The following is a 17734-nucleotide window of genomic DNA, read 5'->3' as shown; positions in this document are numbered from 1 at the left end:
GGAATGGACCCCGAATACCAAATTAGTACGGGAGGCAGTGGATATGGTTCCAATATGGATTCGTTTCTATGGTCTTCCACTAAAATTTTGGGGGAATGCTCTTCAAAAGATTGATGGGCTTGTGGGAAAACCACTGAGAACTGACAGTAATACTCAATTGAAAACTTTTCTGGGTCATGCGAGGGTCATGGTGGAAGTACCAATTGCTGCTGAATTGCTAGATGTGATTGAGTTTACAGATGAATTGGATGTGGTTCATAGGCAGATTGTTCATTATGAGTGGAAGCCAACTAAATGTGATGAATGTAATGGGTTAGGGCATCTGTCCAGAGACTGCAGGAAGAAGAAGACCAGACCAGTTGTTAGGAAGAAGGTATGGGTGCCAAAACCACATAGGGTTGAAGTCCCTCATGTGGTTGAAGCCTCTCCTGTGCAGTCTCCTACACCTGCTGAGGCGCATGGGACTACTGAGATTGTTGTGCGCACTCCTAGCCAGCCTGTTATGCCTGTGATAGCAAATATAGGTGGGATTGAGGGGTTAGGTGATCTGGTTACACCTATGCCTGCTTCCTTCCATTCCTTTACTCCTGCTAGAATAATTACTAAATTGACTAGACATGGTGGGATTGCAGTTGGTAGTGGCAGGAGGACATTCTTGGAAGTGTTGGAACACTCTGTTCACTATAGGAGGATCCTTGAAGAGGAAATGGAAGATTCTTCATCTAACCTGGAGAATGGGTAGCTTGGGGTTTTGGAATGTCCGGGGTATGAATAGTATGAATAAGCAAAAAGATATTAGATGGTTTTTACATACTAATAATGTAGGGATTTTTGGCTTAGTTGAAACTAGAGTTAGAAGTAATGCTGTTAATAAAATACACCAGGGTATTGGAACTCACTGAGCTATAACAAATAATTTGGCAGCTCATCCAGGGGGCAGAATTTGGATCTTGTGGGATGCTAATAATTATGATGTAGTGGTTTTGAGTAGTGAAGCTCAGGTTATTCATGCTAAAGTTACCTTTCTTCCTACTGGGAGAGTCTGGTGGATGTCTGTGATCTATGGTTTTAATAGAATTGCTGAGAGAATTCCTCTTTGGCAATCTTTGAAGGAGATGCATTCTGTTGTAAATGGACCGTGGATTGCTATGGGGGATTTTAACAATGTGTTGGCTATGTCTGAAAGGATTGGGTCAGAGGTGATTGTAGCTGAATTGAAAGGATTCCAAGAGTGTGCTGCTGAATGTGGTTTGTTAGACCTACCTGCTCAAGGGGCCTTTTTTACTTGGAACAATAAGCACGAGCCTGTGGCTATGGTCTTTAGTAGATTGGATAGAGTTATGGTTAATGATGAGTGGCTGATGCATTTCCTAGAGACTACTACTATTTTCCATCCTGAGGGGTTATTTGATCATTACCCATGTACCATTAATATGAGCAATGAATCTGAGAGAAGGGTGGATTCAAATATTTCAATATGTGGGGTAAAGCTCCTGAGTTCACTGCCACTATCCATAGGGTTTGGAGTACTCAAATTCCTGGCTATAGAATGTTTCAACTTGTTAAGAAGCTGAAACTTCTTAAGTCGAGTTTAAAATAGCTGAATGGTGCGGTGTTTGGTAATATTGAAACTTCTGCCAATGTAGCCAAGATGTATCTTCAGAAAATCCAAACACAGTTGCACACAGACCCTAGGAATGTGATACTACAGCAAACTGAGAAGGAGGCTGCTGCTAGTTATAGGGAGCTTGAGGAGGCTAGGAGGAGTTTCTTGTTTCAGAAATCTAAGGCCCAATGGATAGAAGCTGGGGATGAAAACACTCATTATTTTCACAGTGTCTTGAAAGCTAGGAGAATGAGTAATAGGGTGTAGTGCATCCAGGATCTGAATGGGGACAATTGTTCTACTACCCAAGCCATTGAGGAAGCTTTTATGGAGTACTATGTTCAACTGTTAGAGACTAGTAAAGCTGTCACACCTGTGCATGTCCTAACTGTCAGGAAAGGGACTGTTCTTACTGCAAAATAATGTCAAGCTCTGGTACAGGAGGTTAATTCTGAGGAAATAAAGCAAGCCCTTTCTTCTATTCCTGCTAACAAAGCCCCTGGCCCAGATGGTTACACCTCACAGTTCTTTAAAGATGATGTTGATATTGTGGGGGAGGATTTGATTGCTGTTGTTAAGGAGTTTTTCCAGTCTGGGCAGTTACTCACTCAGGTTAACTCTACAGTTCTTACCCTTGTCCCCAAGAAAGCTAGACCTATTTTAGTGGCTGATTTTAGACCCATTGCTTGCTGCAATGTGGTTTATAAAATTATCTCTAAAGTCATCTGTAATAGGCTAGTTCCTATACTTCGTAGTATTGTGAGTGTCACCCAAAGTGCTTTTATTAAAGGAAGGGATATAGTGTATAATATTTTGATTTGCCATGACCTAGTTAGATTATACAATAGAAAAGCTTGTTCTCCTAGGTGCATTATGAAAGTTGATTTGAAGAAAGCGTATGATTCCATTGAATGGCAGTTCATTAAACAGATGCTAAGAGCTTTAGGGTTTACTGATAGAATGGTGATTTGGATCATGGTTTGTGTGTCTTCTCCTTGGTTCACACTTTCTTTGAATGGCAACACTTTTGGGTATTTCTAAGGGAAGAGAGGGATTAGGCAAGGGGATCCCATGTCCCCCTTGCTTTTCAAAATTTGTATGGAATACTTGAGTAGGATTTTAAATGATGTGACTGGTAGAATGGACTTTAACTTTCATCCCTTGTGTAGACCATTGCAGCTTAGTCATTTGTGCTTTGCAGATGACTTGTTAATGTTTTGTAGAGGAGATAGAAGGTCTATCACTATTATTCTGAGGTCCTTTGCTACTTTTTCTGGGGCTTCAGGGTTGGAAATGAATAGGGACAAATATGATATCTATTTCAATGGGATACCTCAGGGGGAGATTGATTACATCTTGTCCTACTCTGGTTTCAAACCTGGAACTTTCCCTTTTAGGTACTTGGGGGTGCTTATTTCCTATAAAAGGTTGGCCATTGGGGATTGCACTAGGTTAGTTGAGAAAATTTTTGGGAGAATCAAAGGTTGGGGGGCCAAGAAGTTGAGCTATGCAGGCAGAATGGTCCTTGTACAATCTGTCTTATCTCAGCTTCATTCTTTTTGGTACATGATCTTTGTCATTCCTGCTACTGTAATTGACAGAATTGAGAGTATCTGTAGAAATTATCTATGGTCAGGGGGTGAGCATTACTGTAGGGTCCCTGCTGTATCCTGGGATAAGGTTTGCAAAGCTAAAAGATATGGTGGGCTTGGCATAGTCAATTGTAAACTTTGGAATGAGGCTATGATTGGTAAATATGTGTGGTGGATTGACTCTAAAGCTGATCATCTATGGATTAGATGGGTCAATCACATATATATGAAAGGGCAAAATTGGATGGATTATAAACCGACCTGTAACACTAGCTGGACATGGAGAAGAATTTGTCATGTTAAGGAGACTATGAATTCTGGTTATACTAACAGCTTGTGGACTGGGTCCTCTGGTGACTATTCTGCCTCACAGGGGTACAAATGGTTACAAGGGGAGCAGGTGAAGTGTGACTGGTTTCCATTGATTTGGAATAAATCTAATATTCCTAAACACTCCTTTGTGGGGTGGCTGGCTGTACAGGGTAGGTTGTTTACAAAAGACAGAATGCAAGCATTTGGGCTACCTACTAATGGATTGTGTGAGTTTTGCTTAGTATGTCCAGAGAACCATCAACATCAGCTCTATTAATGTGTTTACAGTAAGAAGTGCTGGGACAGCTTAATGGCCTTGCTCGGTGTGACAGTTCCAGTGCATGATGTAGTGCATTGGAGTGCTAGATGGAGAAGCAGATCACTTTTGAAGAAACAGATTATGCTCACAGCAATCCTTGCTCTTTGGTACCACCTGTGGCATGCTCGGAATGTGTGTAGGCTTGAATCTAAATTGTTCACTCCTTCTTTTATTCTCCAGCAAGTAAAGTCTGAAGTACAACAGAGATGCAGGCAGAAGTTAGTTACCTCCAAATATCAGCTTCCAAAGATCTTGACAGGGGTGCAGACAAACTAGTTTATTGGTTTTGTTTGCTCTTATGTGTATGGTTGTAATGGTTGTCATTGTCATAGCTTGGTGAACTGAACTAATGTAATCACTTTTATCATTTATATTATATTTCACATTTCACCAAAAAAAAACAATGAAACAACGATAACAAAGGGAAATAACCCTATGAAAGACCTATTTCGTATGGTTTAGTGAATTAGATTGAAGACCTATTCAATCTAACTCTAAAATTTTGAAGTACCTTCTCGAAATTATGAAACAAACAACCAGTTTGTGTAAAGCTGTAACCTTTCTTTTTATTTCATCAAAATATGAATAATAAATAGCATACAAACAACCTTTAAATAGTACTCGCCTCCTTAACCAACAAGACTCCTAACTGAACTAAAAAGAATCTAACAATAATAAACTTAATTAATCTATCTAACAACTAATAAAATCTAATATTTTACTAGTTTTATTTCATTCCACCTCAGCATATCTCGAACCCGTCTCCGACTAAATCGTATCCAGAATCATATCATTCCCTCGCCCTTTAAAGAGAATTGGCCTCAATTCTTGTAGCTTCAATCCTCCCGAATCAAATACAAATCTCATAAGTTTAGATGCAAAAGTGTGTCAGCAACAATGATGAATTTGTACACGGTCTCGAATCATCTTTTAATTCATCATCTTTTATGCAAACTTCAAGCTCATTTATTTTGTTTAATTTCAACCTTCTTTATGCAACATCAGCTTGTGCCGTCTCAACTCGTGCCTTCCACCTCACCACCCTCCTTGCACGAGAATAATTTCAGCATTAACCTCATCATTATAATCATCAAAAATCGGAGGCAATGTTGGATCAAACTTAACCTTCTCCTCACAACTATTTTCAATGAGAACACTCCTGACATGGTTTCTTCTTTTTTTTTCCCCGGATAAATAGTAACATGTGAATAGTAATATTTTTTTTATGTGTCTAGAACCGTGCGCCTGAGATGAGTAATCAAAACCGATTAACCCTCGAACTACATGTTCGAGTTTAACCCTTGAACTCCAATCGCAATCAGAAATTCAACTAACAACTTGGCTTTGACACGCCTAGGACCGTCTAGATTTAGGGAAATCAAGCGCCGAAACTCTGATACCATATGATACAAATGCGGAAGCTAGTAACGAACTTTTAACGACTTAAGAGAGTCACGTGAGAAACGTGACAAATGAACAACAATGAAACAACGAAAACAAAGGGGTATAACCCTATGAAAGACCTATTTCGTATGGTTTAGTGAATTAGATTGAAGACCTATTCAATCTAACTCGTAAATTTTGAATTACCTTCTCGAAATTATGAAACAAACAACCAGTTTATGTAAACATTTAACGTTTCTTTTTATTTCATAAAAATCTGAATAATAAATAGCATACAAACAACCTTTAAAAAGTACTCGCCTCCTTAACCAGCAAGACTCCTAACTTAACTAAAAAGAATCTAACAATAATAAACTTAATTAATCTATCTAACAACTAATAAAATCTAATCTTTTACTAGTTTTATTTCATCCTAACTACTGCAATACGCGTCAGTATATCTCGAACACATCTCCAACTAAATCGTATCCAAAATCATATCATAAATATTCGGTGCTGGTGAATGGGGTGAATTCAGCTCAAATTCGCCCTAGTAGAGGATTGTGACAAGGGGATCCTTTGTCTCCTTATTTTTTTATTTTGTGCGCTGAGGTTTTGTCAAGTATTATAAGGAATGCGGTGGTGAATGGGGTTATCTATGGTATAAAAATCGCGCCGGCTACCCCAAGTGTGTCACACCTCCTTTTCGCGGATGATAGTATTTTCTTTGTGAAATCTAAGGAAGAGGAAGCTAGAGAAGTGATGCGGGTTTTGGGACGGTATCAGCAGGCATCGGGTCACTTGGTGAGTATGGATAAGACGACAATTTCTTTCAGTCAGGGAACGAGTCCGATGAGGCGGCAGCAGGTTGTCGCAGTGTTGGGAGTGCGGCAGGTCGAGGTTCAGGAGAGATATTTGGGTTTGTCTACAGTTTTAGGTCGGTCTAAGAAAGCGCTGACGGATATGATTCGGGACAAGCTTAGTAAAAAGTTGCAAGGATGTAGGGGTTCGTTACTCAGTAAAGTGGGTAAGGAGGTGCTTATTAAGGCAGTGGCCCAAGCTATACCTACTTACGCGATGAGTGTTTTTAAACTACCAGCTAATTTTTCCAACGATTTACGTTCTCTTATCTCGAGATTTTGGTGGGGACTGAAGAACGGGAGAAAGAAGATTCCTTGGGTGGCATGACATAAGCTTTGCAGACCAAAATGTCATGGTGGACTCGAGTTTAGGGACTTTGAGAAGTTTAATTGTGCTTTACTCAGTAAGCAAGCTTGGCGATTGTTGACAGATGAACAGAGCCTGAAGGTAAATATTTCCCTTCGTGCTCGTTATTAGAAGCTAATATTAGGAGTACGCCTATTTATTCTTGGTGGAGTATATGGGAGGCTAGAGCTTCGTTTAAGATGGGGATACGTAGGCGGGTGGGAGATGTCTTAGATACGTTTGTATGGAGAGACCTTTGGATTAGTGGAACGCGGACAAGTATGGTGTTGTTGGCGAAAGCAGAGGCGAATACGGAAATGAGGGTGGCTGAGTTATGGACAGAGGATCAACAGAGTTGGAATAAAGCGGTTCTTGAGGCGTTATTCCTTCCGTTTGAACAAGAGCGTATTCTTAGTATGTGGATCTGTGAGTATCCAGCTAAAGATGAATGGTATTGGGAAGGGGAACGGGACGGTATCTATTCGGTCAGGTTAGCTTATAGAATGTTGGTTATGCAACGAGGGGAGGAAGTAGGTCCGTCTAGTGGTGTTAATAATAAGTGGCTGTGAAATAAGATATGGAGTATCCCAACTTTGCCTCGTATAAAGGTCTTCTTCTGGCAATTTTGTAATGAAGCAATTGCAACTAAGAGCAACATCTCGGTTCGTGTGCACTCGGTTGATGATAGGTGCCCTCGGTGTAGGGATTGGATAAAGTCTTGCCTACACGTAGTACGAGGATGTGGCTGGGTAGGTGGGGTATGGGCTGGTTTGGGGTTGAAGGTGGCTTCGTGTCATGGGTTTCAAGGTGTTAGGGAGTGGGTGAATAATGTCGTATGGCGGGATATGGACACCTGTGAATGTGTCGAGTTCATGACGGGTTGGTGGACTATATGAGAACGGCGTAAAAAGGCAATATTTGAAGATGGAGAGTGGAATGCGGAGCGGGTAGTTCAGAGGGTGAGAGATCTTGTTTGGGAAAGGAAAATTGGTGGGGGTATTGTTGACACGGGCGGGTCTGGGACTCAGGAAGTAAGTGGTTGGAAGGGTCGGGAGGAGGGGTGAGTAGGGTAAATGTGGATGCTACGGTGCTGGATAGTGTGGGGATAGGATTGGGAGCTGTGTGTAGAGATGTTGGGGGAGTAGTTGAGTGGGGTATGGTGCAATGTTGTCAGGATCGGGATTCTACTTTGAATCGATGGGGCGGGTAGGATCGAATCGGTAGAATCGGGTCGTAGAATCGTAAGATTCTAAAAATTCATTAAATATAGTTTATTATTTGCTAAAAATATATAATTGAAGATCAAAACACTTATTTATACCCAAAATATTGATAATTAATGAGTTTAGTATCATTTCATGAAAATGTTTCGACAAATGACATGAAATTTGGATTTTACGATGTCGTTATATAAAATTTATTTTAATATGTTTACTATGGAGTCGGATCGTAGGATCGTAAGATCGTAGAATCGTATTATGATCCTATCTCTAGAAAATTTCAAATAAATAGGATCGTAAGATTCTACAAACATGATAGAATCGTAGGATCCGGGATCGGACAAGCATTTTTGGATCGTAAAATCGTAGAATCATAGGATCGAATCGGGATTCTGACAACAATGGTATGGTGGTTCAAAGGCCGGAGTGTATAGAACCCGTGATGGCAGAAGCAGGGGCGGTATTTCAAGGATTAAAGGAGGCTCGACGGATGAATGTTCAGAGAGTGATCATGGAAGGTGATTGCAGCACTGTTATCGAGGATTTGAAGCGGAGATGGAAGGGACGTATTAATATTTATTTAATTTATAATGACATTTATAATCTTTGTAATTGTTTTGACAGTGTTGCTTTTAGTTGGATTCGTATAGTCGATAATAGTGTAGCTCAAGAGATGGCTCATTGTCGGCCATGGTCGGTTGGTATTCTTAGATGGTTGGAGGCGTTACCTCCGGATTTTGCTACTGTAGTCCGTATTGATTCTAGTAATTTAAATTCTTAAACCAGTAAGGGTTTAATTTCAAAAAAAACAAATATAAACTTTGAGCTTTTCTCCTTTTGGACCAGTAGTCCAGTATTATGTAATAAGACGGTAGTACGGTACTATAAGAGACCAAAGAGTGTTGAAATATGGTGCGCGGAAGCGATGCACATCAATTACTTTTGGGCCATGAAAAATTTGGGAGTAGTACACTAGTACGTACATGCACTTATCTTGGGCCTTCAAACCTAACGTTTCTAACAAATAAAAACCCCGGTTCTTTAAACTTTCGCCCCGATTATTACGAAATCAAACTGGAACCGAAACTAAAAGTAAAACCCGAAACCCGAACCCTGAGCCCTATGACATAGCTTAGGTCGGTCATTGGTGGGTTTAAATTGATACGGAGTACATTATCGAGTGGTAAAAAAAGGGTTCGAAATCCTAAATTAGGTTTACGCCCTTCGCTCCTTACTCGCTTCCCGGCATTCTCTCTTCCCTCTCATCTCCACATCTCTTCGAATCTTCAAGGTTCGCTCTTGTTTTCCCTCAATTGATTCACTTTATTTACTGCTCTACTGTATAATTTTTAGTTTGTTATCTTTATTATTTGATTGATTTTGTTATTTTGATTTAATTTGCAATATAGATTTCAATTTTAAGTATCAGAAAAATAGATTTGAATGATTAGGTCTATTTGATTGGTTAAAATCACGTTTTTTTTTGGTATATTTTAGGTAAATTTATGGTTAGTTGTTAAAGTTTGTGTTAAATCTGTGCTAAATCGTTGTTAAACATGTTTTTTTAGTAATTGATAGATATAAACAAATCGCGTGCTTATGTTTCGAGAAAGTGTCATTAGATAGATGGGATTTACTTTGGTGCGATGCAGTGATTGTGAATTTGTAACGAATCAGCAAGCAGTGTGCTAGCCATTCAATTGGATTAAATTTTTAGGTTTTTTCATGTACTGCAGCTGACTTCTGTGTAATTTGTTGGTGTAGGTTGTTAAGTACAGGCCGTGTGTTAAGAATATTGTTGAACTTGGGTGATAATTATTGTGAGATTCGGTGTTTTATTGTGTTAGTGGGGTTGTAGCTGGATATTGAGTGGAAGGTGGTTTATAATGCTGGGCGTGACGCCAATTTTGCCACTTCCTGCTCCACCAACGGATGGGGATCTTGGGCCATTACCACCTTCCCAATTGCCTGCGGAGGACGACAAGCAAAATGATGACCAAAATGAAGTAGTTAAACCAAGCTCAGTGGAAACACATACACGAAGAATTGGGATAATCCATCCACCTCCAGATATTAGGAACATTATTGATAAGACATCACAGTTTGTAGCTAAAAATGGGCCAGAATTCGAAAAAAGAATTGTTGCTAGTAATGTAGGAAATGTGAAATTTAACTTTTTAATTGCATTGGATCCTTACCATGCTTATTATCAGCATAAGCTATCAGAATTTTGTGCTCAAAATCAAAATTCTGCACAACAGCCTTCTTCACAGCCGTTGGATTCTGCTGTTCCAGAGACTGCTTCTGCTGATGGTGTTGCTGCCACTGAAGAAAAACCCGACCCCGCTGCACAATTTAGACCTGTCTGTAAGGTCCTTGAGCCTCCCGAGGCTGAACAATACACTGTAAGGCTGCCTGAGGGGATAACGGGAGGAATTGGATATAATTAAACTTGCTTCTCAGCAAGTGGGCATTTTCACTAATTGGAGAATTATAATGATTTCAATTCCTTTTTGTAAATGATTGTTCATACAAAGCAATTGGATTTTATTAATTTACCTAATAATTTAAAAAAAAAAACATAGTAAAAATTGTTAAAACAATAAAATTGATTCACTAATTAGAGAATTATAATTCATTGTTCAAGTTTTTAGAGTAATTAAATTCGATTTTAGGGAAAAAAGGGTATAGAGAAAAGGTAATTTGATTAGGTTTAGAAAAAAGGGTATGTTTTGGAAAGTTCATGAAAAAATGTATGTGAAAGAGTAAAGTCCGTATGTGAAAGAGTAATTCCAAAAAAAACATCAAGAAGTAATTAATTAGGGGTCGTTTGATTACCCATTCTAAAACACATGAATTGTAATTCATGGGATTTGCAAAATGAGTGAGTTGTTTGTTTACCCCAAATTACATGAATTGAAGTTCCATAGCAACTCCAATTCCTCCATGATGTGGATCTCTTAATTTCTTGGAACTTCAATTCCCTTAGCGAACCAAACAACCCCTTAGATATGAGGAAGGTCGGGAGATAATGAAAAATGTCATATTTAGGCTTTGTTTCAAAGAAATAAGCTTTTGAGCAAAATTTCATTTATCCCGATTTTTTTGTAAATATTTGATAGATAAATTATTTACTAAAAATAGAGTAGCATGTGAAAAATAAGTTACCTGCTTTTTATTCATTCAATTTATAAAATTAAATATAGATAACTTAATATATCCTTTTATATCATTTTACCAGAAAAACAGTCACCTTTCGGTTAGCTTGCAAAACATTTTTGACTTAATCAAATAAATTATCATCTTTTAATTTTCAGTTACCTTTTAACACTACTACAGATACAGGCTATAACAACGGGTAAAAACCGTTGTAAAAACAAAAAGCGGACGTTGTTAAAGCGGCCGTTGTAGAAGGTATTTACAACGGTTTGGTTATTTAATGAAACCGTTGTCTAAAGTATTCACCACGGTTAAAAGCCGTTGTTTTCCGTTGTGGAAAGTGTTTCAAAAATTTGGAGGGAATAATATAACAACGGTTGTCGTATGTATAACCGTTGTTGTAACTTTCCCTCCAAAATTGTGAAGTCTTTTGACAACGGGTTTATGATACATACCCGTTGTTGAAATTGTTAGTAACAACGGTTCTTAGTTTAATACCCGTTGTTGTAATTTTACCTCCAAAATTGTGAAGACTTTTAACAACGGTGTTATTTTTATTAACCGTTGTGAAAGGTATTCACAACGGTTTTTTTTTTAGTAACCGTTTTTATTACGAACTCCTAATGTTTTGAAAAATTAAATTTGTTTCATGCCATTCAAAAACCTGCGCATATATCAAGACATCATATACCAAAGACAAAGATAAATCACAGCTGGGTTCATCAGAACTCAATAGATTCAATTCAACCACAACAGCAGCTACATCATATATATATATATATATATATATATACTTACAAGGAGTTGAATTTACATGAACTAATCATTCCATAACTTCAACAAAAAATTTACTCATAAGTTGATCTAAACTCTGAGTATCATGCATTTCTATATTCTAAGACGTAGTTGCCCCACATGTCTCTTACCTCGTCTATATCTATACTTGAGTACTGCTCAATCTGTTGTGACGGGTTGATTGCATACTGCGAAAAAAACAAAGAGAAGACATTATGGTATATATAGCAGCAAGCAAGACAACATTAGCAACATCATGGTATATATAGCAGCAAGCAAGACAACATTAGCTCTAATTTAAAAAAAAAAGTAATAAACACATGTTTAAATTATTACTAACCTTTTCTGGAATAATGAGATATCTTCGCCTAATAATCTCCAACATGAACCGACAAGCGTAGTATCTACATTGTATGCTATCCGGCAAGGCGAGGGCCTATTATTACATAAAAAAAACAGACGAGAGAAGGCTCACATCTGAATCTTGAACTTTAGGTATTGTATTAGTATTAAACACAGATTTTGCACTTAATGTTATTGTATTTGAGCATGTACCCCTTATCGTAATAAAATCGGGCCAACATCGAGAATCTTTCGTGGGTTGATCCTGCTCGTTTGCTCTTTTCTTCTCAAAGGCCCTTTTTTAAAAAATAAAAAAGGAGGCAAAAACTAATTTTTTTAGGGGCAAAAATATGAAAGAGCTTTTTTCTATAAATAAAAATTGAAAATGTTATTATAAATAAATCAGTATTATAAACTTACATATTAATCAAGCGCTTAAAAGTCTCGCTTGGTTGATGATGTAAAGAGTCCAACCAGAAAACTTTATTCCTTGTCGGCATGATGGCTGCTAGCACCCAATGAGTCCTACATCAAGAGACATCATCATTATTAACAAGTACATATATTAGTTATGAAAATGCAATTGTAGGGGGAAACGTAATATTAATTTGTTTATTACCCTTTTTCATTATAAGCGCCAAAAATCAGCTTCTTGGTTGTCGCTAATTGCTGAGCAATATAATCTACCCGGTCTTGGAATGAGAAATCCGAAATAAATAAAGATAAAATAAAGGGGCACAGGAATCCGTATTGATCAGATGGAATATTCTTCTCGGGGATCACTCTCAATTTCAATATCCTACATTATTACGGTATTAATTCCGGTATTTAAAACACTATCTAGTAGTCAGAATATTAGAATATGAAATTATTTATTAAGAAACTTACTTCATCCAAACAAATACGTTTTGGATATCAATCTGGTCTAGGCCAGCCCATACGGCTAGCATATCCCATGATAGAAGTGCTTGGCGCTCAACCCCTAGAATATCCTCCTCGAGCGGAATAACTATCAATTGCTCGGTTGCTATGCGATGGGCAGCCTCCTCATGCGGTTTCATCATCGTCACCGTTCTTACATATCCCATGTACTCCTTCCCTTTATATTGTGTGTCGTTTAAACTCCTAACTTTCAATGATGAGGTAGTAGCGGCAGTAAAGACCGGGGACTTAGGCTTATCAGTCTTTTTGTCCCCTACACAAAATTACCATGCTTTTTATAAATACGAAAAAAATATAAATAAAGGGAACGAGGTTTTTAAAAAAATGGAGAAGTTAATTAAATACCTCATCAAGTTGTTGTCTCGACGAGGTCGTTGGCATGTCCGTGGACTTAGGCTTATCCGCCAAAGCCGGCTTTTTTGTTCCCTACAAAAAAAAAAAAAAATAACATATAAATTTAACATATAAAAACATTCAACAATTAAAAATTTAACATATATATAAAGGTATTTCTTCTAACCCCAACTGCTTTCCGCCGCTTTGAGGCGAGATATCTTCGCCAAGTAGATGTGAGTTTCGAGCCATTGGATGAAACTTCCAAGCGCATCTCCCGAATGGTAATGTCGTCACGAACTAGGACAGGCGATTGCAAGTTTTCATGGCCTGGTAAGACTGTAGTTATCTCTACTTTGGTATGATTCGGCAAAAGTTTTTCGCCATGAACTACGTTTCACGCTGCAGATTTGGTGTGCATTTCTACGAGACCCCTACGACACGCACATGTGGCTTTTCGGTTCTATTAGGGTCAGCAAGAATAACTGGCCTCTTGTTTACGGCCTAAAGAATATACACATACATTATTATATCTTTGCAAAAACGCTTGAAAGATTCAAAAGATTTTGCAAAAACGCTTTTTGTCTCGGGCCGATTTTTGCACAAACTTCAAAGATTCATATAAATTTTACTAATTAAACACTTCATGCATACCTTACTGAAAACAGGGAACCGACTTGAAGGGGATGTATCTTTGTTTTCCATCAGCCGTCTTCTCAAGTTGCATCTCCTTTTCGGACCCATTATTTACCTAATAAAATTAACCAATGGCACCATGTCAGAAGTTATAGCATTAGAGCCGGCAGGGAACACACCCCCTGATCTTACCCAAAAAAAAAAAAAAAAAAAAATAAGGAAGTATTAGGTACCGATCGGCTTTAGTTGTTACAACTTCGAAGCATTATTAGGTACCGATCTTTCGAATCTCGTTGACCGATACTTCCTTCTCATGTATTGCCAAGGTAGTAGCGGCCTCTTGACCAATCTGTTGACCCTTATTATTACCCCCTTTAGAAATGACATCCTCCATCATCTTCACTTCTTCTTCGGAAAGCTTACCTCCAAAGATTCAGCTTTAGTAGTACGGATGCCATTAATCAAGCCGCTTGCCAAGAATGTAATGTGTCGGCAATTTTTATCCCAACAATAACATGTGAATTGAACTTAAATGAAAATAATAGAATAAATGTTACCATGTCAGCCTTCTCGGACTTAGTCTTCCTTTTCTTCTTTATCGGGGCAGTTGTCCCATAATATTTCGTTACTCCAACCTGTAACGGACGCCCCTCAAACGACCTGGATGTTCGGGTCGGCCGATCGCTCTAGCAAGAACGTCATTACGACCACTTTGGGAGTGAATTTCCTTCTTCTACCTCTTTCAATACGTTGTCCTATAATATATTAAATAAACTTCAAATTATATTTGTGACTAAAATAATAAAGTTAGTAATGAACTCGTCTTAATAAAATAATGCTTACTATGTTGGCCAAAACTTCCTCATCATATTTGTCACGCGACGACCGGGATCCTTTAGGCGTGTGCCCTTCTTTATAAGTTACATGCCGATCCACCTCTTTCACTCCCTTTGCCACCTACACATTAACATGGTAACATTTATACACGTAAATGTGTATCAATGCAAGTCCAAGTGTGATTAAAAAAATAAAGTCTCACAGGGGAATAATGCATGCTACTTACGAGGTTCTCTTCTATCTTTCTGTAACCACCTCGAGAACCATACCATTTCCCCTTCTTGCATGAAATGTTAGCACGATTTCTTCTGCTAACGGCCTTCAAATAATTATATAAAAGCGCAAGTAGATGAGATAATAAAAAGATTATATAAAGGACTCATTAATTAAAAAAATGATAGGTAAATCGTTAAAAGGCGAGGATATTTAACTCGAAACTTCTCGGTAGTTCTCATCTTTTTTAAAAGATCCCATTGTTCTGCTTGATGGTGGGACACTTGTTTTCCTAAGGGTCTCTTACGCATCTCCCCGTTGCCTTGTCCACATACAACCAATCCCTAGCAACGTCACACCTCCACTGCCTGTGGACATCCGCTGCCTTATGCATTTAATACGGATCATGGCTTTCATCGGGTATAATAAAGCCTTCCTTTACACGAGCCAAGTATACCTCCGCCAATTTTGGATTCAAATTTCTAAAATCATCTAAATGGATAGGCACAAACTGTCTTGTGCAAGTACCAATCAAACTGGAGAAAAGACCCGCATTTGGACCAGTAGGGAAACCCATCTCACTCCATGTTATTTTGAACACTGTTTAGCGGCTATAGGCTGGACTCTCTGGCACTTCGTAGCACCCCTCTCACCAGGCTTATTATCACCAGGCTTATTATTCTTTTGACTTCTTTTACGTTTTTCACCCATGATAATCCTAAAACCCAAATATGAACAGGAAATGAACAACTTAACAACGTACATGCAGAGTATTATCTAAAACCCTAAACCCTAATAGGAATGAAAATTTAAAACAACAGATTGAGCTTCTAAAATCCTAAACCCTAATAAGAGGAGTGAAGTAGATGATGCGGGATGATAAAGATAACAAAGAAGACGAAAAACAAACAGATGCATGAAAAAAAACAAGATAATCGTCTTAAAACCCTACTGATGAAACACAAAATTAAAGTGAACATACCTGATGATGATGATGATAAAGAGAACGAGCAGGATGATAAGGGAAGGCAACGGAATCTGGGCGTCGGAAATTGGGCGACGGCGGCAAACGAAATGTAGAAAGCGAGGAAGAGAGAAAAATTAACTCAGGATACCAACGGTTGAACTAATGTTGTGTGTGTTTGTGTATGGCATGCTGTATGGGTTTCTAAATTAGTTTTTTATTAAGACAAACTATTGACAACGGGTGCTCAGAGAAGAACCGTTGTTATATGTTAATAACAACGGGTCAATAAAAGCCAACCGTTGTCAAAAGTTTATTACAACGGTTAAAATATACCCGTTGTAATATATTTTCACCAAATTTGCGCCAAAATGAAATATGTCAAAAAAATCATTGACAACGGGTAGAGGTACTACACCCGTTGTTGAAAGTATTAACAACGGGTAATTTAAATATAACCGTTATTATTGTTGAACTTTTTTAAAAAAAAAAATTATCAGTAATTCCAATACAGTCAAACTCAGTAACATATCTTTGCAACATTATTCAAAGAATTTCAACACCAAAGATCCACATCTAATAATAAGATCAAGAAAATAAGACAACACCAGCATGCATGCATACTGCATATCTAAGCTACAGGATTTACCATGCCATGCAAATTTGGGAATTTTTATTTAACAATATAATGACCATTATTGATTTACCAATAAATTAAACCATCAAATTATTGGTCTGAAAATGACTCAAAATGTTGGTCGTCCATATCACTATGTCCTGATGAACTATCTCAGGATCGGGGACGTTTCTTGGATGTCATAGTTTCTTCGTTAACCCAAATACCTTCACCATGGTCATCACGCATATAGATGCTTTCAGTGTCCTCATGATCAGTGTCAACATCGTCGAAATAAGATACAGTGGTAGACTGATCCATTCCCTCAAAAACGACATCCTGATCATCATCACCATTATCGGATGGACTACTCCTTCTACTCCTTATAGACAGTACAACATACCACTTCTTATCCATAGGATCGGTGACATAGAACACTTGTTTAGCTTGGGATGCCATTATGAAAGGATCATCCTTATTATTGCCAACCTTACCCAGATTGACCAACGTAAATCCCATCTTATCCTTTCGGACACAATGGATGTTGTTATCAACCCAGTTACATCGAAACAAAGGCATTGTGAAATCAATGTAATCTAGTACCAATATTTCTTGAATAACACCATAATAAAGGCATTTTCCCCAAATAGGCTTTTTATCTTTTGAAGTAGCAAAGTGCATTGCCTCAAATTCAGAACTCACACCACTATTTTGCATTGTGCTCAGCTCATCTTGCTCGCGGTGTAAAAAGTATATCCATTAATGGCAAAACTGTTGTAAAAGGTGACCCTGGCATTTGGACCTAAACCAAGACGTAGTAACCTAGGAGAGATGTCATCACCAGTTTGATCAGTACACTCTAAGACAATATTCCTAAACCACTCTGCAAACGTCTTCGTATGCTCGTTCGCAATCCACTTCTCGGTCTTGTTTTGGTGATCGTATTTGAGCTCATATTTGTGTTGTTGAATATAAGGTTGCACCTCATCTTCGTTGTTTAGGACATACATGTGTGCTAAATGCAACATTTCACGTGTCACAATTTTTTCAACCCGGCCCCTAATACCTTTTCCGGTCATCCAGTCACTATGACGATTCTTAGGAACGCCAATCAACTCCTCAGGGGAGAGATGAGCGTAACAATATGAAAGAGCTTCGTCTAAAATAGCGCGTTCAGCAATACAACCTTCCGGACGATACCGATTACATGTATAGTCCTTGTAGACTTTCATCAATCTTTCGAAAGGATACTGGTATCT

General features: G+C 38.2%; 2 protein-coding genes across 2 annotated transcripts in view; both read left to right on the top strand.

Moving 5' to 3' along the window:
* The first annotated feature begins 776 nt into the window (after positions 1-776).
* On the top strand, positions 777-2647 carry LOC141649696 (uncharacterized). The gene is made up of 4 exons (XM_074458379.1): positions 777-885; positions 979-1484; positions 1601-1867; positions 2048-2647. Exons 1-4 carry the CDS (start codon positions 777-779, stop codon positions 2645-2647), a joined length of 1482 nt encoding a protein of 493 aa, XP_074314480.1.
* Positions 2648-8767: 6120 nt separating this feature from the next.
* Positions 8768-17734, top strand: part of LOC141648047 (putative splicing factor 3A subunit 1) — a 76896-nt gene continuing 67929 nt past the window's right edge. The window contains exon 1 of the mRNA XM_074456488.1: positions 8768-8929. The gene's annotated coding sequence lies outside the window, so the exon portion shown is untranslated. The remainder of the gene's footprint in view (positions 8930-17734) is intronic.

The sequence above is a fragment of the Silene latifolia genome, chromosome 3 (assembly GCF_048544455.1).
Source record: "Silene latifolia isolate original U9 population chromosome 3, ASM4854445v1, whole genome shotgun sequence".
Taxonomy (NCBI): Eukaryota; Viridiplantae; Streptophyta; class Magnoliopsida; order Caryophyllales; family Caryophyllaceae; genus Silene; species Silene latifolia.
This window is presented reverse-complemented; position numbering and strand designations above follow the sequence as displayed.